Below are 27,350 nucleotides of genomic sequence, written 5' to 3'. Positions count from 1 at the left end.
AAATAACCCTGCTGGGCTTTACATAATGTATCTTTCTATTCTGAAAATAGTATTAACATTCGAATAAAAAGCATTTCTGAAACTATTTTTAATCACTTACTGGAGGACAATAAACTTGACAGGATTACAAGAAGCAAGCAAAATATAACTGACATATTCAAAACAATAGCAATAACTTGCACCATCTTAGATTAAAGTAATAAGTTGTCCTTAAATTGTATGAAAAAGCATTCTGATGTTGTGAGCATCTCTGTTTTCAATTATACTAGAATGGTTGTATATAAAGGGTCATTTAGAACAGCATAGTCAAACTAAAAAACACATCTGTATACCAGAAAAAAAAGGATATGAAATTATGGGATAGGAATAGTTATTTTTCTTTAATTAAACTGTTTATAGGCTACTAAAGATATTTCAAACACAGTGCACCTAATTAGGAGAGATATATTTCTACCATTTAATGAGTGAAAATTATAGGAAAGCAAATCCTTGGTTGTTACCTAACTTAGTGCCTCAATAAATATTCCTGCCATAAAAGAATGCTTTTCAAACAAAAAGCATCTGGAAAAAGTACAGCACACTGACTAGGTAGCCTAGAAACCATATTTTATCTCCTTCCTAAAAACAAACCACTTTTGAAAATCTCCTCCTAATTGAAACAGATACAGTAAAAGCAGTTTGAAGTAGAGGCCTCTATTGAAATGAAAGTAACAAACAAAAAAAAAACCAAAAAGAAAAGCTGCGAAGTGTTTTCAATATGAATATATTTACCCTCTGACTACATGCTACAACTTTGCTGAGCACAAGAACCTCTATTTTGAGAGTCAAATGCAACCCAGGTCCTGGATCTGACTCATTCACCCTTGTTCTTTTGTTTTGCTTTCTGCAATGTGCCTGTGATTGCTTTTCCACACTCCACTCCCCATACCTCTGTCCATATTTCTCCATCACTTGACTGTCTAATTCAATTTTACACAATGTTTTTTTCTGCAAGGACCACTGAAAATTGAATCCCTGGCTTCATATACTTAACCACTTGAGTTGGGTTTTTTTAATGTACTTACAAATACATGTTTTGTGCCTCTATTTGGAGCTGTGGCATAGTCAAGTAATGTAGACTAGATGACAGTCACCTCTGGGCACTTGACAAGTGTAAATTGTCACAGGTGTAACAATTCTTGTGAGCTTAGAAAAAAGATTGTTTCGCTGCTCATAATGCCTTCATTACACAAGGCGCTTACATTAGTTAATTAACCATCTGGCCCCTTCTGAGGTTTATTACTGTTATTCTAGTTATTTTATCCTGTCCCTTTCTCCCTAGGATAGTTTCTAATAATTAATAAAAATTGTTCCTGGAACGAGTTAGTTAGAATAACTTGCACTGTCAATCTTGCTAAAAGCCTTCAGTCCCTTAAATGAAAATGCAAAGCACCAAAAAATTTGCCCATAAGTTTTTCCTGACACTACGCACTGCAAAATCAACATATAAATAAATAGAACATGCACTCTGTGTCTGTCCCCACTATGCTAATTTCTTTCGTAGGCATTTTAGGGATAAAGTAACACTTTCATACTCTACTTAACAGAAACGTAATTTACATTACACAGTCATGCTTTGCCCCACTTTATCACCTTGCTTTCCTTTTTCAATTGTGTTCGTTTAGTACACTATGGTTTCACTGACCTAATTTATTGTCCTCCTTTCAACTACATAAGCAGCCTCAGTGAAAGCACCAAATGGAGAAGCAGAGACAGCTCTATTCAGAACACCAGGACATTCATTTGGCAGTGTATTTCAAAGGCTGCAAAATACTGAGATGAAGTATTCTGTTCTCAAGCAAGATGTTATAGTTTTGGTTGCTTTTTTTCATATAAACTTTGGAATCTTAATTGATTTCCAATTTACATTCACCCATAAATAACAGAAGATATTGACAGTGACATTAGTGTGCACAGAAATATTTTCAGTACAGGTAGGTATTTAAATCTGCACTAAAACAAAGAGGACTATTTCATGGTGCAGTCCAGGTGTCATCCACTTATTCACATCAGTGGCTACCAAATTGACACACTCAAGCTTCCTTTATGTGGAGAAAAGGAGAAGAAGGGAAAGACTGACAGACAGCTGATTCTACTCTTCACACTGGGCTGAGATGTGGCTGCTGGATGCAACCTCTACCTCAGGGGACAGCATTTGTATATCCATTTATTTACACATCACTTAAATAGTTTAGTATTCCTATTTTCTGATATGGATTTTAAGGGAATCTCCAAAGTGAGAAATACTTTGGGATGAGAAGAAATTTGTTTATTTTTATGACTTAAGAATAGTTGTTTGCTATATTTTATTAATTGTAACCTGTTTTCATTTTAGAATACTACGTATAAGAAGAAAGTATGCCCTAGACAGCATAGAAAAAAAATTAATATTAACATTGAGGGTCAAAATTTACTATTTATTTTTAGATCTTCACTTGGGTCTAACTCCGGATCTCTAATACTTAAGCATCTCCCATTATTAGTGTTTGAAGTGACTGAAAGATATCACTGGGAATTTCAGACAAATGTCACAATCTTATGACAGATTTCCCTCTTCACTGTTTTCCTCCAGAGTTTTTTTTTTTTTAGCCTAGAACTCTGTGAATATCAAAAAAAAGGTGAACATCCTAACTCTTCTTTGTTTACATTAAACCCTTGGCATTATGCATGAAAGTTTGCAGTTCCCTAAAATCCTTCAATAGTTTCTGTTCAGTGGCAATGAGGGTGAGTCAGTTCAGAAATATGTATTATATTAAATCTGCATTTTAAAATATGTGACTGACAAGGCATCCCTTCTTATTTCCTTTCCTTACACAGTGTACTTGCAGTGCCAGTTTCTGACTTTACATAGCCTCCATGGCCTAGAGACAGAGGCTGAATCATCAAGAGAGACAGAACACCTCTGAAAGCCTGAAGTAAATGAAAAAAAAAGGTAATCGCTACAATAAACCTATTTTAATTGCAGTATTTTTAGGAGTTTTTTGGCTTTTTTTGCAAGGTTACCAGTGAACTCAGAAATTTTAGCAGATTATGTGAAACTGGAAAATTCCATATTGACTGAAAGACTCACCTTGTGTGCCTGTATTTTCTCTATTACTGTCTTGGACAAAAGCTCTAAGTACTGACAAAAATACTAGGAGATATTTGGCAAGAATCCATTTAAATGAAACACTCTTTCACAAAAGTGATTCAGAGCAAACTGGTTTTCCAAATCCAAATGCTAGAGTAACTAAGCAACTAACTAATTAACTGGATTACTTAGAGGGGGAGTTACATCAGCCAAAAATGCTGATTAAGTACTCCTCTGACAAAGGCAGCTAGAGGTTACTGAACCCAGAAAGAAATATTTTGTTTTAAAAAAAGACAATCAGAAACAAAAATAAAGAATCAAAAATAAAGAAACATACACATGCATTCTCTGTTTTCTCTAGATTCATAATCTAAACCACAGATAAAACAGCATAATTATGGGCTCTGTCATAGTCTTAGTTCCCCAAAATATTCCTGTCCATGAAGACAGTAAGGCAAGGAAGAGCACACTTAAGAGTTTTATATGTCTCTCATAACATCTCTGCAATGCTGATGTTTTACTAGAATCCAATGCCAAGTTTGGCCATGCTGTTCTAGTCCAAAGACCTGCACCTGATGAGTTAAATTATTCATCCAAACCATAGATGAATGTGATTTCAAAAATTATTCAGTGCTGCTACAGTTTAGATAAGGAAGCTCTAGTATCAGCATGTATTAAAAATTTAAAACTTGACTGCATTTATACCTGAAAAATAAACATCACCTGTGAACACATTCAAGTGAAATAGAACCAATTCTCTTTAATGTTAAAACAACTATTATCAGATTGTCTTTAGCTGCTTTTGGCCCAAGACAAATAATACATGAAGAAACAAGTCACAGGAACAGTTCAGGAATTAGCTTGTGTAAGGGATCATTCCTAGGAGGCAGAATTCCACAGAATGGTCCTGGCCATGCTTCTATTCTTAAAACAGACTAGATTTTACATTAATTAAAAATGTTAAAGGGTCAAACAAGAAATAGAAATGAAGTCCACTGAAGATCATGGAGGTAAAAAAAATCACTCTTCTCTAAATCTATGCTGAAAGCCTGTTGAGCTGTACTGCACAACTGGTGCATGTTAGAGAGTTTAATTGCTTGGGGGTTTTGTAGAAATAGCTTTTGATTTCCAGAACATTCAATGTATTAATTGAATGTATATAACCTAATTCCAAGGTTTTTGTTTTTTTTTTTAAATGCCTACCACCCTCCAGTTTTAAATTATAAAAAATTAAGTATATAGTAACAAAAAAACCCTGACTCTTCACTGCATCCTGTGGAAATTCCCCAATTATGTTCTCCAATCCAGTTTTCACACTGAATAACTAAATTTTAAAAACATTAATGTTTGTGAACAATAAGATATCATAGTTTTATAAAAACCAAACCAACCAGAAATTATTTGCTAAAATACATATGTAAAAAGTATGTGATACCAGGCTCTAGCCTAAATTGTCTTCTTCCTCCCTCAAAGAATATCTTTTAGGGTTTTTCCAACAACAAAACCATAACAAATTGAGTTCTTAAGTATTCTTAGAGGTGAGGGTTCTAATGAAAGGACTTTCTAATTGTGTTTACCATCACTTCTGAGCCCAGTTATGGAAACAGTGGGAAGACTTAGGCCATAGTCTGGAAATGGCAGCCACAGATGCACTTGACTGCATGGTAACATTTTTCAGTCTTACCTAACTGGCCTTCCTTGGAGAACACAGTGAAGGTATTTTATACGACTTGTGTCAGAAGGATTTGTGTCCTCATTTTACCAACAGAAATGAAAGTTATTTAAAAAAACAAAGTGTTCTATATTAGGCATTATTCCTGTGTCTTATGTACCTTTTGAACTCATTTTCCTGACAGCAATGGTTTCTGACACCAAGAACACGATACAAGTTTCTTGGCACAAGAAGCACACTGCTGCTCACTGCTGAGAATAGGGAAGAAAAATTGGTTCTGTTTCTGTAAGTACTTAAATAAAACTAGCTTGATTACTCTTTCCATGTAGAATTTATTACATCTTGAATTAAAATTCATGTTAACTGTGTAAGGTACCAAAAATGGCCAGAACTGAAGACACCATTTTTGCATTCAGCAAGGAGGTAAAGATTGATCTTTATGTCTTGTGCATTCCTGAGTAAAACTGGGTGTTAAAATAATTTCTAAGTATTATCACAAATCATATTTGGAAATGCAGAATTTAATTTCATTAATAAAAGGTATTCAAGGCTAAATGTTTCCAAAAGTACACAAAGTAATCCAACAGACTATATTAAGCAAAGATGGTGTCAAGATCAAAAGTATTTCCATGGTCTCACTAACAGTCTCTTAAACTCAGTCACTTTTTTTTTTCCACACTTGACAGCTGATCCTTGGTCAAGATCTTAATGTATCCACATATACTGTACTTACCCATACAGCTTTCCCTACCCAAACTTCTTCTGAACCTAAAAAAACAGACATGTGTATGCCAGGACAGTGGCATGTGCCTTATCATAATCATCTGTCTCTTTGTATTGCTCATTAGACATCTTTTATCAGTCTTACCTTATCAAGTTCATCAGAAATAGCAATGCCTGAAAACAAAACAGATTGAAAAAAAATTCAGAAAAATGCTTTCTACACGTCTTTTAGTACATTAAGTAAAAGTACAGTTACATCTGAAAACTATACATACTGTTCTCTGCATGCTGCTGTACCTGTATCATATTTTGTTCCATTAGTGAAATTGCCTGGAAACAATACACTCTTCATTTTCCTCAGCTGCAATATTATCAAAATGACTTTTCAAAAAACTATGGAAATGAAAATGGCAGATGTGCCAGTAAAGTGACAACAAATTTAAGCATACATCTATCTGCTTTCTAAAATTAAATCAGCAATATCAGATTAACCAATGGACACCTTATTATGCAAATCTCATCCTGACCAGCATGCATAACACATTATACTGCAATTACAGGGCAATATGGACATTTCTCTTATCTCTTTCTTCACAATACAAAGTGGAAATGATCCTATAAAACCAGGTGGAACTTCAGAGAATAAAGTAAAATGTCTCAATAGAATGCAAAGTATTTCCTAAATCCTCTGAACAAGAACTAAATCCTCTGAACAAGAATTTGCTCATCTTTTCTCCAGATGCCTGCCCAAGGTTTCCCTATGCTTGCTTCCATCATGTCATGCTTCAATTATTTCTATTCTGCAGCACAGTAAATATGCAGAGTTGGTCTCAGAACTTTTAACTTTTTACAAACATCAGTATATCACAAGGAGTGCTCAAGTCATCATATATATAATCCTACCACGTTGAAAATTCTGATAGATTAGAAGCAAGCATGTCTTAGATTCTTATGAGATTTGATAAGAAATATTTCCAGATTAGAACTTCAAAACCAAAGAAAAGTTTCTCCTGGTGGTGAAAATAAGTGAAACGCATAAGAACACCCACTTGAAAACTGTCTTCTAAATCATATCATGTTATCAAGACACCTTCTTTGACGAAATGCAAGAGATTATATTGCAAAATATGTATTATCACCTGAGTAGAGAGCTGATTTTACTCTTTCTAAAATCACACTAAAGAGTCCAGCAGTATAAGCTAATATATTAAGTTTGTACATATATAAGTCTATACTATTTGATATATCATAACTACTTGAATTCTTTGGGGGCTTTTACTGTGCTTTTCATCATTAACTCTATTTGGCTAAACCTCTCAGTTTTGATGAATTCCTTACCGGAATTTCTCCTTTTAGAGGAACAAAGTTCTAAGAGAACTGCAACTTCAATTTAAAGACCTCATCAACACCTAAGAAATATGGCAGGAGTTAAATAAATATTTACAGTAATTCAATAATACAAAAGTGGATCAAATTGAAAAAGATCTATTTTGACTAATCCTTCTATCCCCCACTGCAATTAGACAGTTTTTAATAACTTCAGACTATTATTTAGCCCAGACACAATACTAATGCCCATAGAGTATAATAGCCAGGTTACATCAACCAGACTTAAAGGTGCTATGAATTTCTTCAATCCCAAATGGAGAAGATAATTTCACTCTTGGAGATAGTAAAAACCTAATTCAAGCTTCTTTTCACCTCATCTTTGAAAGCTTGGCTACCATCAACCAGCTCTCCATCACATGGATGCATTTTGCATAACCAAGGTCAATCCATCCTACAACCACATATACTCTCTAACAGTCAAATTAATTTTTCTTAGCAATTTCCCATAGTGTTAATATAGTTCATTTGGTTTTGATACAGGCTTATTTCCTCATATTGAAGATTGGGACCCTTTTCTTCTGCTTTCACATATCCCTGTGAATGGGTATTTGTAACTTGGGAGTGGACAGAAGGGCAATTTTATCTTTTGTTGACTCACCCCTTAAAATATTTTTATTTTCAAGTATGGTAAAAGAAAATATAAAAGGTAATCCTATAATCTGTTCCAAAAAATACCAAATGTTTTTTACTACACAACTGCCTATGCTGCCTATCAAAGATCAGTACTAAAAGAACAAAGTAGCAAAAACAGTACGGAAAACAACAGTACACACTACTATGTCTCACTCAAAAAGCTCTACTAACCTCTCTGATTATATTACATATAAAACATAAAATTTTAAAACATCCATAATCTAAATGAATGTGCTTTTAGTAAAATGCTTTGTGTAAGTCCTATTGCTCCCTAGAACTTACTCTGAATTTAGAGAAGACGTTGAACTGAGTAATTGAATTGCCCAGAATGCCTCAAATTTCTTCTTTACTAAATTGGAAACAGTAGCAAGACACTAAAATGAACTGTATCTTTTAGACAAGCATGTAGAGAATTAGCAGCTTCTGAGGACACATTGCCAAAATAAAATTTTACAAATTTAGAAATCTTTGATCTTTGTAATCAGACTTAAACCTGCAAACTCTTTTTAGCCCTCTCTCTCTAATGTGGCATCAAGAGAAAAGAAAAAGGATTCTGTGGACGAAACTTTTTAAGGATCTTGTTGCAGCAATCTTACCACAGTGATTCTTCTGGAAGTGGTATTTACCATGTCAGTCACACAGACCTTTTTGTTGTCTTGAGTCTCATTAATATTAACAGTACTCTTTTAGTCACTGATAACACAACTCCATTAGCAGAGACTAGGATAAATAACCCCAAAAAGCGTTGGATGTAAAAACACTTATTTTGTTCCAAGACACTACTGCACCACAGTTAGTGTGTACTCAACTCTTAACAGTTTTCTTTGCAATTGCCAAACTTACAGAATGTCTTGGCTGACTGAGAAGAGGGGGATTTGCACCCTATGAGCACTAGACAGAAAATCCCAACAGCAACATCATTTTTTGGGTGCAGATGTCAGGTGGAATAATATGTACTCCAGTTTTCACAAAATAATCCCTCAAAAAATTGAAACTCTTGTATATTTACCATAATATTAAAAAAAAAAAAAAGATGAAAGAAACCTTGATTCCGAATCCCGAGAACAAAACTAGAGACAGTCACCATTATTGGACAGGAGTATTTAGGATTCCTGTTAATTTCTTAACCCTTAGCAGACTCATGACTTCAGCAGTCAAATGGGTTCCTGTCAGTTACTTTATTTTCAAATAATACACTGACAATTTAAAATAGTTGAATTTCTATAAAGAAATTGTAACAATGGTTGCTATCTTTGGTTCATGTAATTGCTAGTATCAACATCAGCATTTTTCAAAAAGAAAACCCTTTTGTCACTTCTTTGTATAGGTGACAAAAAGTAATTGATTATGCTCTCTGCACTTTCTATAATTGTTTTTATTTACCTTTTATATAAAATTCTAAATGGGAAAACAGCATTATAAAATCACAGAACACTAGAGGCAAAGGGAAAGCCCATTCCATGAAAACACTAAATGGAAACAACATTGCAATTTTAAGTAAAACATTCATAGCCAAAATAGTATAGCCAAAATGCCCATACACTAAAAACTTTCAATCTGACAATTTAGTCACTTATTCGAACTGTAACCTTTTCCATCAAAACTTAATCCTAATCACAAAAAACCTCCTAACACCAGAAAAACTGACACATCTAGTTTATTCAACCTTAAATCCTATGGCTTTGTTAGAATAAAAGTTACTATGAACAACAATTTCGGACTTCCCCCAGCTTAGAGTATTTAAAGCCTGACTCTGCCTGATGGTGAATGTAGAGAATGGAAGTTTTAGAGCTGCATCATCATTGCCCTGCTGCAAGACACCAAGTAGCAGATAAGAAGTGGACTGTTAAAAACTGCTCTCCTGCCTTTGTTGGGAGAGGTCTTCTGACGTCAAAAGCAAATCCTCCAGAAATAAAGGAGTATGCTTTACCTTTACTCTTATAGCAGCTGTTTCTCACAGATAACATTTGCCATAGTTTTATATCATAATGTGACTGACAACTATACAACAGACCAACCACTCTTACTAACCATTGCAAATAAAGGGGTGAGAAGTTTGCTTCCCAGTATCAGCTAAGGCTCATGGGCAAGGTTTAACATGGTAATTATTTAGGTAACTAGCTGCCAATTTAACGTCTTTAAAAAAATCCTCCCTTTTACAAGTAATTACTGGTGCTGAAATTTGATCAGGCATCACAAGTATCTATCCAACTCAGTTGTGTGGTGAATTACAAAGACAAATTCAGGGCACTTGTTTCTACTTTAGGATGGTAACAACACTATGCTGTAAGGGTGCTGAAAAATGAAATAATTGGTATGAACATGTTTCCACAGTCCTTCAGAAATTTTCCACAGCCACAACTACTGCCATCTCTGATCAGCAACAAATCTGGAGAGGAGCTGTTAATGGTAACACAGCCTCTCTCAGCTGGAACACTCATTCTGTCATTAGCTTGGTTTCTGAAGAGGACTGGAAGAACAATGTACTGTGATTGCAAGAAAGGTTTGGCATGCTACAATTAAATGAAATATATCTAACAAACAATGTAATAACAATGTAATTTATTAACTTATAACTTATATTTATTAACTTATAACTTACAACCTGTAACTTATTATATTTTAATTACTATTATCATGTCTACTGTAAGCAGATTGCCTAAAAAGTGTATCTCATGCTGTATTAGCCATTTACCTTACACATTTTTAATATTTAAAACACTAAATCAGTTGTTTGTCCTGTCTCTTAAAATTAGCATGGATTATTAAAACCATTTTTTACATGGCTATCCCAGTCTTCTATCCATTTGACAATCTGCAGCAGCACAATGGTAAGTATGGAAAAATAAAGATGTAAATTAATACAGTGTTACAGCATCTTCTCTGATGTAAAAGCCACCTCTCAAAACCTTTGCATTATATTTTAATAAAATAAAATCCTTCTGAGTCTAGAATGAATATCTTCCACAGTACAGGTTTTCTGCTTAGGACATTCTGCTTCATTTCTAGCTTACCATGAAATTCACTTTCTTTCCAAAGAAAACTGAACATTGTTAACAATTCCATGAGTCCTTAAAATGCCTAGCTTTTGCATATGCTTCTTAGCAGAAGAGCTTTATTTGTCCAATACCTAATTTCTCCACTCAGCAATATTATTTCTCTTTGAAAAGTGATCTTTAGACTTTGATGTTCTTAATTCAACAGCATAAAATCAATTTTCAAAACAAAAGGAGCAACACGAGTTCAGGTCTTTTTCAAAAAGAGCAACTGACATCATCTACATGGACTTGTGCAGGGCATTTGACACTGTTCCATACAAAATCCTTGTCTGTAATCTGGAGAGACATGGCTTTAATGGGTGGATCAGTCAGAGGGTCACTGCTGGATGACCACACTCCAAAGAACAGTGGCCAATAGCTCAGTGTCAAAGTGGAAACCAGTGGTGAGTGGCATTCCTCAGGGGATGGTATTGGAAGGGGTGCTGTTTATTTTAGTAACATGGATAGTGAGGTCAGGTGCACCCTCAGCATGTTTGTTGATGACATCAAGCTGTGTGATGCAGTTGACAGGCTGGAGGGAAGGAATGCCATCCAGTGGGACCTTGGCAGGCCTGAGAGGAGGTGGGGTGGCTGTGCCAACCTCATGGAAGTTCAACATGGCCAAATGCAAGGTCCTACACCTGGGTCAGAGCACTCCCAAAACAAGTACAGGCTGGGCACAGAATGGACTGAGAGCAGCCCTGGGTAGAACGACTGCTGAGTGTTGGTAAACAAGAAGCTTGGCACTACTCTGCAATGCGCACCTGAAAGGTGCACCCAGAAAGCCAACCCCACCCTGCGCTGCATCAAAAGCAGCGTGACCAGGCGGTCAAGGCAGGTATTCTCTGCCTCTACTCCACTCTTGTGAGACCCTGCCTCGAGTGTCCAGCTCTGGAACTCCCCAAAAAACAAGGGCATGGACCTGCTAGAGCAAGTCCAGAGGAGGGTTATGGAAGTGCTCAGAGGGCTGGAGCACCTCCCCTGTAAGACAGCCTGAGAGAGTTGGGGTTGTTCAGCCTGGAGAAGAGAATGGTCTAGGGAGACCTTACACCACCTTCCAGTACCTAAAAAGGGGCTACAAAAAGCTGTAGAGGGACTTTTTACAAGGGCATGTAATGATAGAACAGCTTTAAACTAAATGAGGCAGCGTTTAGATTAGACATTAGGACAAAATTCTTTACTGTGAGGGTGGGAAACACTGGAAGAGATTGCCCAGAGAAGCTGTGGATATCCCATCTGTGGAAGTGTTCCCAGGTTATGTGGGGCCTGGAGCAACTTGATCTAATGAAAGGTGTTTCAGGTCATGGAAAGGGGTGGAACTAAATTAACTTTAAGGTCCCTTGAATCTCAAACCATTCTATGATTCTATAAAATGGCAAGGTATAAAATGCCTTACTGCTGCATTATTCCTGATCACCTTTACAGTAGCTTAAAATCTGACAATATTTTCATATGCTATACACACCTGAAATTACAGATCTGGAGTTCTGGTAAGAAATGAAAGTTTTGCTTTTTGCTTTTTGCATTTTTGCTTTTATTTGTGGTCCTTAAATAATTACAGGAAGAAATAACACATAATAAAAATTTGGTGAGGGGCTTTTTTAAGACTTGCATTTTTCTAAACACACAGTGTACACCTGAGAAGACTTATGTGCACCCAATCATAAGAAAATAAAATGCTACTACTTTAATGTATGCCAGACTACCATTATTTAACTCAATATTCAAGGAAATAATTATGCATTTTCCTAAACATCCAGAAGATGGCCACAGAGCTCCCAATAGCCAGTTTTCCTACCTGCCAGACAAAGCTTTCTGGATTTGACACATGGCTTTTGACATTCAAAGTTTAGACATACTAAGACAACTTCAATGCAACTCTGACTAACTTGACAGAATTCATTCTCAGGATCAGTCCAGGCCAGGGAACTTCTGGATGGCTGGACTGTCAACCTCATAGTGCATATCACAGGTTCTGTAACAAACTCCAGGACAGAAATAGCATTCTTATTCTACCATTACTAATCCTGTTGAGCACAAACACAGAAATATTGTATCATGTATCAACTGTCCAGCAGTTCACTGCCCCATGCATTCTCCAACTCCAAATTCTCAGGGGAAGCTTATGTTGTTCTTACTGGCGGGACAGGCCATCTTAGATATACTTGCATTTCCCATGGCAAAACCTTGTGCCATACTGCAGCAGACAGCAGTATATGTTCTAGTCCCTGTACCTCTATGAAACATGTATTGAAAACAAGGAAAACTGAAACTCTTTCACACCATTCTTGGATTATAAAGGACATAAAATGGTTGCTCTGGTTCTATCAAACAAAGTATTCCTCCCCCCGAAAAAGTACACAAAAACCTAAAAATCTCACTCATCTCTGTGTAGGAACTTTAAAATATGTTTGTAATTGACTGTCATAACAGACATTCTTATAATATTCCTTTACCTACAGAGAGTCATTTTACCATTTTCTGCCAGTAGTAACTCAGAGATTTTCTGTGAAGGCCTATTGAAATGATATCTCAGAGTTTTTACCAATGAGGGCTGTATGTCCTCATTATTAAGCAACTTTAAACTTTTTGTTTAAAGTGGTATCCATCTTGAACAGGGATAATATTCCTCCCAACACTTGGCCATATTAAAACAAGAGAAACTGTCATCTTCAAGGCACCACACATCAACATAGGAGCACAATATACATCTTATAGCTACTATCTAGAAAACATGGATTTAATCCCTCCTCCTCATACTGACTTTAAAAAAAGATAAAAATAATTAATCCCTAGCAAAATAAACTTTGCTTTAGACTTGTAGAATACCTATATCCAAATTTCTGAGCGGCTCCAATGGAGAATGCAGGTTTCAGGATTAGGTTTAGTGACTAATGAATTATGCAAACACAGAGAAATATAAAGTATCCAACAAATACTATGTCCCTGAAACTCTCCTAGGCCAAGGTAATCTCAGAAAAGAATAATCAAAACTGCAGAACTCTTTAGGGGAAGGTGTACACTGCAATAGGTGGGTTAAGATGGGTAATCCACAACACTCAGTAGCCAGTATGTATTATTATTCATGCATCATACTAAAGGCAAGTGGATTTTATGGGCAAAGGCAGTATCAGATAACAGCTGTAGCACTGAGATAAAATTATCTTCCTTAAAGGTTTGATTGAGCTTATCTAAAAATGTTGATCTCAAAATAAATCACAAGCATTGATCTCATGCAAGAATAACATGATTTTAAAGTTCAGGCTGAAGAGAAGAAGGGAAAAATTCTCTACATGATGACTAGTCTTGTGGTTCAGTCAGCAGAACACATTTAGGGCTAGATGATCAACTGATATTAGGGAAGTCATCTTTATAGACTCTACATCAATTTCAGATCATCAGCTATATACAATTGAAAAAAATACTAACATGTTATGTCCTAAAACAATGCCCCTCATAAGGCAATCGACAAAAGTCTAGTTATATGTCCTGAAGATGTGCATTATATAAGTTATATCATCATGATCACCACCATCAGAAATGTCTAGCTTCAATAAATGTTAGTGTCATTCAAATAAAGTTCATTTTCCATACATGGAATATAAATCATTAATAGTTTCCTACAGTGTAGAAGCTTCTAAATGAAACCTCATTCTAATGTGTTTGTCAGAGACTACTAAATACATTCAAGTAGTTCATGATGTATATATAGCTTCTCACATCCCACATACTCACAGGTTCATCCACTAAACTGAGGACATGATTTTAGCAGTTTGTTAACATATTGTAATTTTGTTTAGAACTTGTTCTACCCTTCTAGTTATGAGATTTCTACTCTTGTTGCTTGTCTTCTTCTCTGTGAAATATAAACAGAACATACGCTTTTACGTTTTACTATTTTATACTTTTCTTAAAGAGGTAATATCACGCTTGCCTTTCTTAACAAAATTATAAACACCACCAACTGATTCTAATATTATGATAAATAACTGTTTGATATACTCTGGAGGGACTTAGAGATCTTTTGTTCTTGAAGGTATTGAAGAGCCTTGACACCCGGCTCTAGGTGAGCCTGCGTGAGCAGTAGCGATGGACCAGATGCCTTCTGGAGGTCCCTTCCAACCTTAACCATTCTGTGATTCTATAATTCCTTATGATTTCCAGCAGTATCTCCTACTAGATGGAAAACCACGGTTTTCTCATTTACTGATTGTTTACTGATTATTCCCCTTCAAAATTAAGAAACAAAAGAGGATTTTTCTCCTGTTGGTTACACATAGATACCATTGTTTCTGGGATTCCCTGAAACTAACTTGGATTCATAGTTTCAGTTAATGTTAACTTACTACCATCTTTTACCTTAGAATATCAACTGAATTCAAAGCATGACAAATTTGTTTCTTCCCCTCTGATCTGAAGTGTACACCTGGCCTGAACAACCATTTAAACACTACTAACAAAATGTCAGTCACCTTCACTAAAAGGCTATTTGTGATTATGAAAGAGTACCTATCTCACAGCAGAAGATGTTTTTTTCATCAAATGCACTTACCAGCACCTTTAATATGCACACATTTTCAATATGCACCCTAATCCTTAACTGTGTGTATAAAAGATGCAAAGTTGTTCATCAAGTATGCACACTTCCCACCTAACTGCAGCATGATCTCACTGATTTAGTCCTCAGTTTTCCCCTACTCAAAACTCTCATAATTCCCTGGTTTCCATATCTTATTATCTATTTTTCCATCCTCAGAAAATAGGGGAATGACAAAGGCAAGATCAAAGGCATTCATCAGCAAGATCCTTAGCTTTACAGATTTTAATTCTGTTTAAAGGCAAACAGGCCAGAAGGTGAAATACAAGAGTATATATTTGAAACAGGATAGAACTTTTCTTCCTTATGATCAGCACAGGAAGAAGGATGACAACAATAAAGATAGGAGACCTTGCAATAAAAGAAAATTAAACATGCACAAGGGAAACACAGGATATTCCTGTAGATTGCTTTATAAACCAAAATCTTCCCTAAATAGATGACTTGATAGTTCCAAATCCAGTTCAATGACATACAGCTGACTAAAGAAGCAAACAAAATCCAGCTCTCCCATGTGGCTAAGCCTCTGAAAAATTGTATACTTAAATCAGCAAGCTCCACCACACTTGGACCATAATTACAAAAATAATCTTCTCCAGACTCCCAAAACTCCTAGGATACTTTCAGCTCTGACTGTGAAGTCATTTGCTGGTTTCTCAGACCTACTAAAGCACAGAATTACTCACTATTGACAGGGATTGGGAGAAAGGGTCCAAAGAAAAGAAAGTTCCATTTTAATCACTAGGAATGAATATAGAAGAGACCAGACATCTAAGTGCCCGAGTCTCACCTTCCAAATCTTACAGGCAGTCCTAATTTTGCATGAAGTGCACAAGTTTGTCTCAAAGCAGATATCTAGACTGCATAGTAAATGAAGCAACAGAAACTGGAATTTAATTCACAGGCTATGTCAGCTGCCTAACAGGCAACAAATTCATGGAAACTCACTAGAAGATCCAAAGCTTATCTTTAAAATGTAAATAAATTCTAGGACTTGACGGAAAATTCATTTAACTTCAAACATTTCATTTCATGTGTCACTCTTCACTGTTGAAATACTGAAGGAAAAAAGAGAAGGTGCCGTAAAAAGCCATTAATAGTACATTTTGATCATTTGTGTACTCAGCTGTTGAGCCCAGTGTCTGTCCCAGACCATTTCAAAATAAGATTAGTATCAAATGCAGCACTAAACACATGGCATGCTTGTAGAAACAAAAGCACTAACTAGCCTGTCCGAAATAAGCTTCAGGAGAGGTAGATGTGGGATCTTGTGATGGCTTTTTTAAAATTCACCACATGGGATGTTTGTTTGGATACAGCACAGAATGAGTTCATGCACGTTATACTTTTGAAGTCCTAGACCTTCTATTCATTGAAGACCCCTAAGATTTCCTACGTGCAATCTACATTCTATCTCTGCGAGAACAGTAAAATTAATTTATTTTCAAAATTCCACCTTTTCTCTATTTACAAAATTTTCACATTTTTCATTTTGATTTTTCAATATCATGCTGACAGGCAAGAAATAATTGCAAAGATTTTTTTATTTTTTGAAATGAAGTGAAAATCAGACAAACAAACCCTGGAAACAAGGAGATACGTCTTAGAATTAATCTGATGCAAGTATTTAAATTATACCAACAAGAAAAAAGGTTAAAGGGCAGAGTAACTAATAACTATAAAAGAACATAAAAAGCCGTAAGAAAAGATACTATAAATACACTAGAAAAGGAGAACAAATTAAAATACAGAACTATTACATTAAAGAGAAGGAAAGCAAATAAGAGATGATACAAAGAATTCCCAGTGTTCAATACTTTCTCTGCTCCAGTCTTTACCAAAAAAAAGAAAATCAGTTGCAGCCAGATGCTTAACAGTAGTGGTTTTAAGAAGAAAAAACTGCAAGCCAGACAAGGGAAGCTGAAAGATATGCTGGAGATTTAGATACATTCAAATCAGACGACTCTTGTGAAATTCATTCTAGAGCATTTAAATAACCAACTGAAGCAATCCCTAATCCATTGGCAACTGTCTTTCAGGAACAGAGAGGCAAGAGAAGGGCAAATACATATCTTTGAAAAAGAAAAAGGGAAGATGTGGGCAACTACTAACTACCAAGCCTAAATCAGACAACAGCAAGAATCATAGACAAAGCTGTTAAATAAATAATGTATCAACATCTAATGGAATAGAAAGGCGATAAGAACGAGCTGACATGAATTTATCAAGAATTAATCACATTAAATTAGTCTAATTGCATTCTGGAATTGGGAAACTTGGGAAACTTGCCTAGTGGATAAGAAAAAGAGGCAGATGCAAAATACTCAAGCTATAAGACTCTGTTTACTATCCTAGATGATACTTCAGTAAAAAAATGAGAATTACAATCTACATGAAAACACTGCAAGGTAGAAAAACATCTGGTGGGAAAAAACACACTTACTGAGTAGCTTTCAAGGGCTGGTTGTCAGATCTGAAATGGGATCATGAAGAGGTCTGACAATATTTCCATTAATGATCTGGATGAAGAAATAGAGAGCACATTCATGAAAGTGAACTTATTTACAGGCTGTGAGTGATTTAAAGCACTCTGGGGGATGGGATTCAACTCCCATATTATCTTGACAAACCACCAGAAAGCATCAAGTACTAGCAAGAAAGAGTGAAGAATGTTCATTTGTGAAATAACTATGAAAAACAGACTCCCACAATGGTGACCAGGTACATTCACCCAGTCCAAGTGTAGGACCCAGCAGAGCTGCAGAGTTTTACACTCCAGTTAGAAAACTGGGGCAAGGAGAGGTACAGAATGCTACAAAATCTATTTCAGGTATAAGGAAGTATAGGCATAGTTCTAGGTAAAAGTGGAAACTTCACAATATTCTGAAGGAAAGACAAAGATGTAAGACTGAAGAGTGAATTTAGGCATTAATTATTGAACTCTCCCATCTGATTGGTTTGTATCTCCAGAGAGTGAATAAATAACCCTTTCTGAAATTCAAAATTTCATTTTTGTATCTGTGCATAGCTTGGAAACAAGCCTCTGAAGGAGAAAAGCTTGAAAATGACACCCACATCCATCACAGTCAGGCAACAGTGAGGCTGCAAATCAGAGATGCTGACCAGAGTTGGTTTAGAGCTCCTTATAGGCAGATAGACCAATTAACTAGAAAAGTATTTCAAAAAGGCTCTGTAACTATAGTACAAGTTTGAAAGTTGTTCAGAATCTAACTGTTGTGATCAACCTAAAACATTTGGGAGAGTGTGATTTGGGAAAACTAGTTTAAGGTATTTGGCACAATTTGAAAAAATGCTGAATCTCAAAATTAATTGCAAAACAAATCTTCTGTTCCTCATTCAGCTCACTCTGACTTCACTATCTGTAAATTCCCCAGTGAATCAAGAACTTCCAGGGATAAAATTTAAGAGAGAAGAAATAAATGTTTCTCACACAAATATCTCCCAGATCATGTCACACCTAATTTTCATGTAGCATGGCAAAGAGTACTTGTCATCATTTCATATTTTAAAAATTGTTAGCAGTATTTGCTACCACAAATGTGTTTCAGAATTCTCTTCTACAGGAAAGAAAGCAAAAGGAAAAAAAAAAAAAAGAGCAGGTATTCCTGATCATATCCAGTGAGCCTCAGAGCTGTTCATTACATGAGTGTTTAAGGGATAATACATGGGGTTTATTATGAAATAACAGTATTTCATGTTTCTGAGTATTTATTTGAGATGCTTTAAAATATTGTGATTTCTTTTGAAAACTAGAAGGTCAATGAAATCAAGGCTACAAAATAGCTAAATGTTTTTCAATAACAGGTCTGAACTCCATCAATGAGGCTAAGGTTTTGCAAAGGTTAATCCATTTAACTACCACACAAAGGAGCAATCTTCCTGCTGCATGTTCCCACCATTTTCATTAAACCAGCCTCTTGCATTGATCTCCTTATGAGCTAATTCAGCTCACTAAACTGGTAGAAAACTAAAGTAAAAAAAAAAAAAAAGGGTGGTGCAGGGGTAGTATTTTCAGTTTCCAGGAGAGCTCCTGAATTATCTCAGACAATCTGTAAACCTTAACAGGAATTTAAGTGCTGATGTCAATGACCTTGGTCTTCATTGAATAGAAGACCACCTTCCTGATACATGCTTCCAAATTACAATTCAGGCTGCATGGTTACATTAAAAAACTAAAATCAATCAACTTACTGCGAGACAGATTCTCAAGGGCTTTTCCAAGCTTTTTGCTCTCTTGAAGAATATGATTTAGTTCATCAAAATCATGGTTCTCCGGTTTTGTCTTCCAATCCCATTTAGGATGCTCTATTGACCTTGGCACTAAATATACACAGATATATAGATGAAGTTTAGATTTGGTAGTTCAGACTCCTACAGTAGAAAAAAATCTGCACAGTAAGTTTACAAGCCCAAGTATCTTGGGTAGAAATTACTTAACTATCCCTTTATTTTAATTGCTGGAAATATTTTCTTTGGTCCATGTGAAGTAAAAACATCTGTGAACAAATGCATACCTGAATTATTCTTTAATTAATTAATTGGTAAACAGGATAATTAACATTCATAATTGAAAATAATAAAACTAATGTATAAAAAATGTATTTAAAATATTGTACATGATGGTATCTAATTTACAACAAAAAAGAACTGTGGTGCCTAGAGATCAATAAGAAAAAATGTTGAAAGAAAAATTAGTAACTTTTGACTTTGCTAGTTATTTTATCAAGAAGAAAAAAAAAATTTAGATACACCTTTTAAAACAACTTTTTTCTTTTTCAAAAATCATGAAGTTCATAAAAAACAGTGAAATAAAGAAAGTCCTTATCATTCATGTTGTACAGCCTCTAATCTTCATTGCACTACTTAAACAAACTCAACCTTTGGGAAGCACAGACCTGAGCTTACAATCTGCTGCTCATTATCTATTCCCAAAGCCTTTAATTTTAAAATAACAGTATCTCAACTGCTGAGCTAAGTTTACCCACAACGAAGAGGAGTGTCTGAGATATGTAGGACACACAATGAACAGAGCTTCTTTGAACAATGTGAACATTTTGAACAATTTGTAGAAATGAAAACAAAAACAATGCCGTTTCTGGAACTGCAGTTTAACATGTTCTTTTTGCCAGTGTTCAGAATTAAGTGAGCTGCTGCTTTTGCCAAGAAATGCAACAGTTGGGTTGTCTCCAAACACAGCATTACCATGCTGGCGTGAAGATGATGATGTCTAGTCCACCTTTCCACCAGAAAGGACCAGTTGCATTTTTACCAACCATCATTTACTAGTTGCTGACCATTTACTTAAAAATAACTTCAAAGAAAAGCCTAAAATATCCTGGCCAGCTTCAAAATTTTTTTTTACTAATTTGACAGCTGTCAACTAATCTATGCTTATAAACATCATTTTCTCTACATGCTAAGAAGGTAACTTACAGACTCCTATAGATTGTGCTAAAAAGGTGGTTTCATGATAATTTGGAACTTCAGACTGCTTTTATGATGGTATGGGGAAATCATGCTCATACATCAAGTCTGGTAGCAATTACAAAATGTGTTAAATAACTTGGTATTGAAATTTGCCTTAATGCTGACTTTCCTCTGTGTGAATACATAATCTGCTCCACTTTGGATCAGCTTCAACTTTCTCTTGTGGAGTTAAGTCAATAGTCACCTTTTCCAGGTAAAGAAATGGGACAAAGTTATGCTGAAGTCATTCCTTCACAAATAAAATGATTTTACCTCCTGTAGACATAAGCCAACTCATCTTCAAAACAGACATCTATGGAGACTCTGACAACCCAGAGTATATCCTGATCTGTAATACCCATTCAGGAACCTGGCTATTAGGGAAGTTAATGTATTAGACTGCAATTACAGACATTCTCAAAGACAGAAGACAAAAGAGACATTTAAAAAGACCTACAGTGATAAGAATAGAAGGAAAGGGACATAAGAACTCTCAATAAGGAGAAGAGAAGAGAGTAGCAAGTTGAAGTGTCAGAGTCTTGTTCTGCTCTGTTTTCAAAAAAAGCAAGTAATTTATTTCCTTCTCAGGACAATGGAAATAATGAGCTACAGTGGTTCCCAGTAAATACATACAGACTTTAAGGTATTAGAGTATGAATAGTCTCTACTCAGATGAGCAGCTTGTAATTTTTTGTTGATACTTACAAATTTCAAACACTACTTTATAATTCCCTGGTTTAAGAACTTCTAGATCAATTAAAAGTTACTTAAATTCTTGTGTAACAAAAGTTGACTCCATTCAAAGACTGTAGCATATACAAATTAAACAGCACAACTTCAGCACTTCTCATCCTTTTTTTTGCTTATTTACAGAAAGCAAAATGTTCCACTTAGTATTTTTTCAAAATTATTACTACCTGTAAATATAATTTTTTTAATAAACTAGAAAAGAAATTCTATAAAGAGTTCTCTCTCTTTCTGAGTCCTTTTGCAGTCATCTTACCATCATCCTTCTGTGTGCCAACACTATATTCTACAGCAATCACTCATTAGCAGTATGACAGACCTTCTATGTTTATGCTGAACTTGTCACACCGAAAAATTCTCACAGTACCACCAGAATACCAACAGGCAACAATTTAATACAGTAAAACCACATAAAAAATTACCAAATCTTGGAGCTTCCAGGTTGCAGAAAATTTCCACAAGCTAGAATTTTATGCCACATCAGTTTGAAACAAAACACATTTTTTCAAAATAAAAAAGGATTTTTGAGAAACCATATGCTTGTGAAGCAAAATTTATCATGGGACATAAGCTGGATAAGATAAGCATGATAATTTATCATGGGACATAAGCTACTTGACAGCTGTGGAGTTTCCAGGATCAGCAGCTGCCAAGTTTATGGACCAACTGACATGAGGAAAAAGAAAGTCTCAAGACTCTTGTTCTAGAAAATTACAGACACTTGCTCAAGACAGTGACCTGGTTGCTCATTTCAGAGAAATGTCTCACAAACACAGGAAGCTTAGACTGCAGCTCACTAGATGAATAGTGAGAAATCAGTCAAAACCATGGTGGAAATTTGCTTTGCATGCTGGTGGACAATCAGCTGTGTTTTACTGAGCCATTTTGTACTTCAGTGAAAAGGTACCAAAATAGATATGCTGTCATGAATTATTTCTATGCTTCAATACAATTTGTTTCAACAATGGTTTGCCTCATTCTGAGGAATCAAAACAGAGAAGTTAAACAGAATTAGAACTGACTGAAATTTTTATTACTTCTAGAGAAGACATAGTTCTTCCTACTTACCTAGTCTCTCAAATAATAAATGGATATTAAAACAACATCTATTTAGTAGAATAATGTGGCACATGTTTGCTCTTTCAAGTTCATTTCCTTCTTGCTTACAGATTTTTTCAAAACATAAACCCTTCTCTTCTCAGCTGTAGGATCAACAAGCACTGGTAATTTTCAAATGAATGCCTTTGTTGGAAGCTTTCAGAACTGTACAAACACCATATGACCCTTCTTGGGAATCTTCTCAAATACATGATCCTCCTCTGTATGCACAAAGTCCGTCACTAATTGTTTACGTGCACATGTCACTACGCACTTAGCAAAATCCTTTCGTTATACTCTGACCTCCCTCCTTCTTTATTACGCTCACTCATTCCACAAAATCATATCAGTAATTTCAATTCTCTTACCACATGATACACTTCAACTTCATCTTTGTTATTTGAGAGATTTATATATTATATAACACTTCCTCTTGAAATTATTTGCCTATAATTCAGAAGATTTGTTACATCTACATTGTAGCATTTGTATTGAAAGACGTAGAGTTTCCCTTTAGGGAGCTGAGATTTCACCATCTCATCTTAGGAGACTGGACAGACACACTTACCAGTATTTCTGATTTTCTGGTGGTGTGCCCTGACCATAAATGCACATTAGATTCATTTACAATTGTGTTATGAATTCTGCCACAAATCAGCACACCTTTATTTTCTACTGGATGATGGTACAAGATCAGTACTGGTTTTATCTACCCATTCAAGTCTTTTCAATGCATGATCTGCAGACAGAATCAGACCAATTGCTCATTAAATCCAACATTTCCTTAATGCATTGTATGGCCATCTTACATCTCAAAGAACAAAAATATGTATAATATAATGTAAAATTACTGTATATCATATAATAATATATATATCATATAATGTAAAATTACTCATGTATTTAAATCTTGCATTCAGGTTGGAGTTGTTGGATAATCAATCCCAACTGGTTTACATAGTATCTGGATATTAGAAGGCTAAAAGAATGATGGTTACAGTTCTAGACTGACTGAGAGCAACTAGTAGCATGCAACACTGTACTTGCATACGGGATGTGGTGAGAATGCTGAACTGAAGCAGCATGAAAGGGTGATCTGTAATCTGATACAATACAGAGGTAGTGAAGAGGTCAACCTACTTTGCCTACAAGTAGCTTGCTAGGAAACAAAAAGTCTGTTTTACAAACTAGTTTGAAACTTCCAAATTTGTTTTTCTTCAGATACAGAACATGATCATTTAAACATTTCATTTATATACACACAAACACCCCTAGCTCCAAGCTTCTTCCTTGCCAGACAACAGCAGCAGCTTCTGGTTAACTCTGGTTTTGCACACACCAAACAACTGGTCAGATGGCTTAGATATTAACAACTGTTTGTGTGTTTCAGGTGCACCTGACATCATAACAGGCAGGAGGGAGTGGAGGTATCTCTCTAGTAAAAAAGTTGAAAGCATAAGGAAGAGACATTTGTGCAGCAATAACATGCACACTGCAGTCAACATCACTCTGTAGAAGGAAAAAAAATATTTCCTAATTAAACAAACTAAATATCCTCATGTTCCCAAATATTCCTATGAAAGGACAGTTCTGAATAAATGTACAAAGTTGTGATCAATTGAACCAGACAGTCAGAAGACAAAAACTCTGAAACAGAACATAACAGTCGATGGACTCCATTAAATTTTGGATTTGTTTTGGCACTTTGGGGGTGTTTTTTAGACTCTTGGGTGTGGGAATTTGTTCTTTTCTTTTAAACACAAATCTGAGAGTAAATCTTTAGGTCTCTGCAGGTCCAAAACTTTCTGTTTTTTAGATGAGTCCTTACTACCTCTTTGGATATGCTTTGGGAAAAAAAGTACAAGAGGTAGAAGCTGATGACCCAAAACAAATGGAATAATGGTGTGCACATTAGGACAGAATTCCTTCTAAACACGCTTGCTGATCTGTGTAGTTGAAGGGCTACATGGTACCCACTGATTTTGGCATAAACCAGAAATAAAGGTCAAAAACACATTTAGAATATTAATCTATATATACAGATTATATCTATATATACAGATTAATATAAGAATATTAATCCATTTGGCAGAAAATAAGCAAGATATGGCAAAAAAGCACATGTCTGAAACCAACCTCTGCAATAGCAACTAAAAGAAAATGTAGTTCAAATATACAAACTATTTTCAAAAAGTTGCAGACACAACTAATTGCAGGTGTAAGGAATGAAAACAAGAGGATTAATTAAGGTTTAAATAAATCAGTGTTATGGAAAAAAATTGAAATGCCTAAACAGCAAAGCATGGAAGCAGAGGATAATTAGGCTGGAAAGTACCTCTAGCCCAAACTGGTGCCCTAGGGTACCAGGGTAAGTTGTTCAGAATATTCAGTTCAGTTTTAAATATACCCCATAATGGCAATTCCAAAGCCTCTCTGGACAACCTGTTCCTGTGTTTGACTACCCATGCAGTATCATTTTTGTTTTCTCTTGTCCTCTCACTAAACACTCTTGAGAAGACAAATCTGACTATGCCTTCTCATGCACCCTCCAGCATACTAGTTGATGGTAACAATGAAATCTCCCCTGAGCTTTCATTTCTTCAGTATGACCAAACCAATTTCTTTCAGCTTTTTCTTGTCCATCACATGCTCCAACCCTGTCATCATCTTGGTGAACCTCCACAGGACTTTCTCCAGTACATCACTGTTTCTCACAATGGACTCCAGATGCCAGCTCAAAAACAAACACTGCTGGCTCTACTCTTGCTACTGCAGCCTGGCATGCAGGTCACCTTCAGCACTACATGAGCACACAGCAACAGCTGGTTCATATTCCAAGTCCTTGTCCATCAGCATCCCACACCTTTTTCTGCAAAGCTACTTTTAGACACACGAATCCCAGTCTACACTACTGCTCAGGCTTATTCCATCCAAGATGCAGGACTTTGAATTTGCCTGTGTTGAACTTCACTAGGTTCCTCTCAGCCCATTCCTTAGTCTTATCTCCCTGAAGAGGAGTCCCACTACCCAGAATACCAACCACTTCCCGCAATTTGGTCTAACCACAAACCTAAGAGAAATTCTATCCCATCATCCAAGGCATTAGGAAATTCTTTTAAAAGGCATCAATCTCAGTACCAGTCCATTGAGCATGCCATTAAAGACAGACTTTCCAATTGGACTTTAGAGAAAGGAAGGAACACAGTATGACAGAAACAGCTCACAATACCTTTTGGCTGGCCACAATCCCCTGAATCCACCAGCTGAGTCAACTTTCCATGCATCATCTTGTCCACTTATTGAGTCCGTATCTTATCAACTGAGTTATCCTTATAACTGGAAGCTGACAAGGGTTTTGCTAAAGTCATGGTATGAAACATCCATCACTGTTTCTTTGATTACAAGGCCAGTTACTTCACCAAAGAGGGCAACTGTGTTGATCTGATCAGACATATATGGTCTCATAAATCCATGCTTGATGTTCCAAATCAGATTTTCTCCCTTATACTCTGAACACCTTTCTGGAAAGTTTGCCCAATAATCCTTGCAGAGGGTGAGGTTTGCCCTTCCACAAAATCAATGAGATATTTGCATTTTTCTAATCCTCAGGAACATCCACAACAACTATGACCTTTCAAAGATGACAGAATGGCCTTGGAATGATATTAGTCTCCTCTTTCAGCATGCTTAGAATCAATCCCATGTAGTGCCATGTATTTATGAATGTCAGTGGCACTAAGCACATCTTAATTCTACCTCCTTTGTAGGCAAAGCTGCACTCCTACACACTGTTTCTACACTTGAGTAGCTTGAGAGTCTTACCAACTAAAGAGTATTAATAAGTTTCCTTCAGTCCACAAGGACATATCCTTGACCCCAGTTGTTTTATGGATGTATAAAAAATTTCTTTGCTTGACATGAGACCTGATAGTTTAGAATGTCCAGCCTCCTCTTTGTCCCTCTAATGGGACAACCTAAGGACTAACAAGCACAAAACTTGTAGTAGGCACATGTTTGAGAAGAGTGACGTGATGTCACCCCCCATCTGGGATAAAGGCAGAGAACTTGAGATCTTTAGGAGATGGCATGAAACCTACTTGATGCATAGCACAGAGTCTGAAAAGCAAGTACAAGGCAGAAGGAATGAACACAGTATGATGACAGGAACAGCTCACAATACCTTTTGGCCACTGTTTCTAACAGTGGATCTCCATAAATTGCTGTTTTCTAGCAAATCTGTTAGATAAGAGACAGACTGAGTGACTATAAGCATTTATTGGAATGTCTCTATTTATTCTTGAAAATAAATTAAAATACACATGCTTCTTTTGAACAGACTTAAAAATTCATGTGCCCAATTGAGAGGCACAATGGAATTGATGATCACATTTGAGTGTTTTTGAAGCAAGCAATGTGCTTCATGAAGAAGAAAAAGAGACAAATACTCAATTTCTAGAAAAAAATCATCTTGAGAAAATCCTGTACAACGGGACACAGCTACCTGTAACAGCTTTTTTTACTAGTTGCAGTTACTTATTCTCAGTAAAAAATGTTTCATAATCATACAATCACTCAAAAGTACAGTATTTCTATTGCATAAATTTATCATGATTTACTTTACCCATTGCTATGTAGTATTTTGACTTAGTGAGATCACTGGTCAATTTTCCTTGACTTCTAAGTCTAGACTTTCCCATATTGCTTTTAGAGGAAAGACAACAAATTTTCTATTGCACCATACTATATCTCTGTTCTCATCTGGTACACTTAGTCACACTCAGCATTATAAAGACTTGGCTATTATAAAAATATCAAAAAGCTACAAGAGTCAACAGAAGAAAATCTAATTTTTCAATT

The 27,350-nt window shown here is 35.7% G+C and overlaps 1 protein-coding gene across 9 annotated transcripts in view; it reads right to left on the bottom strand.

The window, feature by feature from the left end:
• C1H8orf34 (chromosome 1 C8orf34 homolog) overlaps positions 1–27,350 on the bottom strand; it is a 151,323-nt gene that overhangs the window by 97,132 nt on the left and 26,841 nt on the right. For 8 of the 9 annotated variants that reach the window (XM_077186321.1, XM_077186304.1, XM_077186311.1 and 5 more), the window contains exons 4-5: positions 19,374–19,502; positions 5,650–5,678 (exon numbers count right to left, since the gene is read on the bottom strand). In XM_077186321.1, the coding sequence (XP_077042436.1) occupies positions 5,650–5,678; positions 19,374–19,502 (158 nt within the window). The remainder of the gene's footprint in view (positions 1–5,649; positions 5,679–19,373; positions 19,503–27,350) is intronic. The other variant, XM_077186337.1, reaches the window with a different exon arrangement.

Source organism: Agelaius phoeniceus, chromosome 1, assembly GCF_051311805.1.
Source record: "Agelaius phoeniceus isolate bAgePho1 chromosome 1, bAgePho1.hap1, whole genome shotgun sequence".
NCBI lineage: Eukaryota > Metazoa > Chordata > Aves > Passeriformes > Icteridae > Agelaius > Agelaius phoeniceus.
Note: the sequence above shows the minus strand (reverse complement) of the source record. Positions and strands in the feature narration are given on the sequence as shown.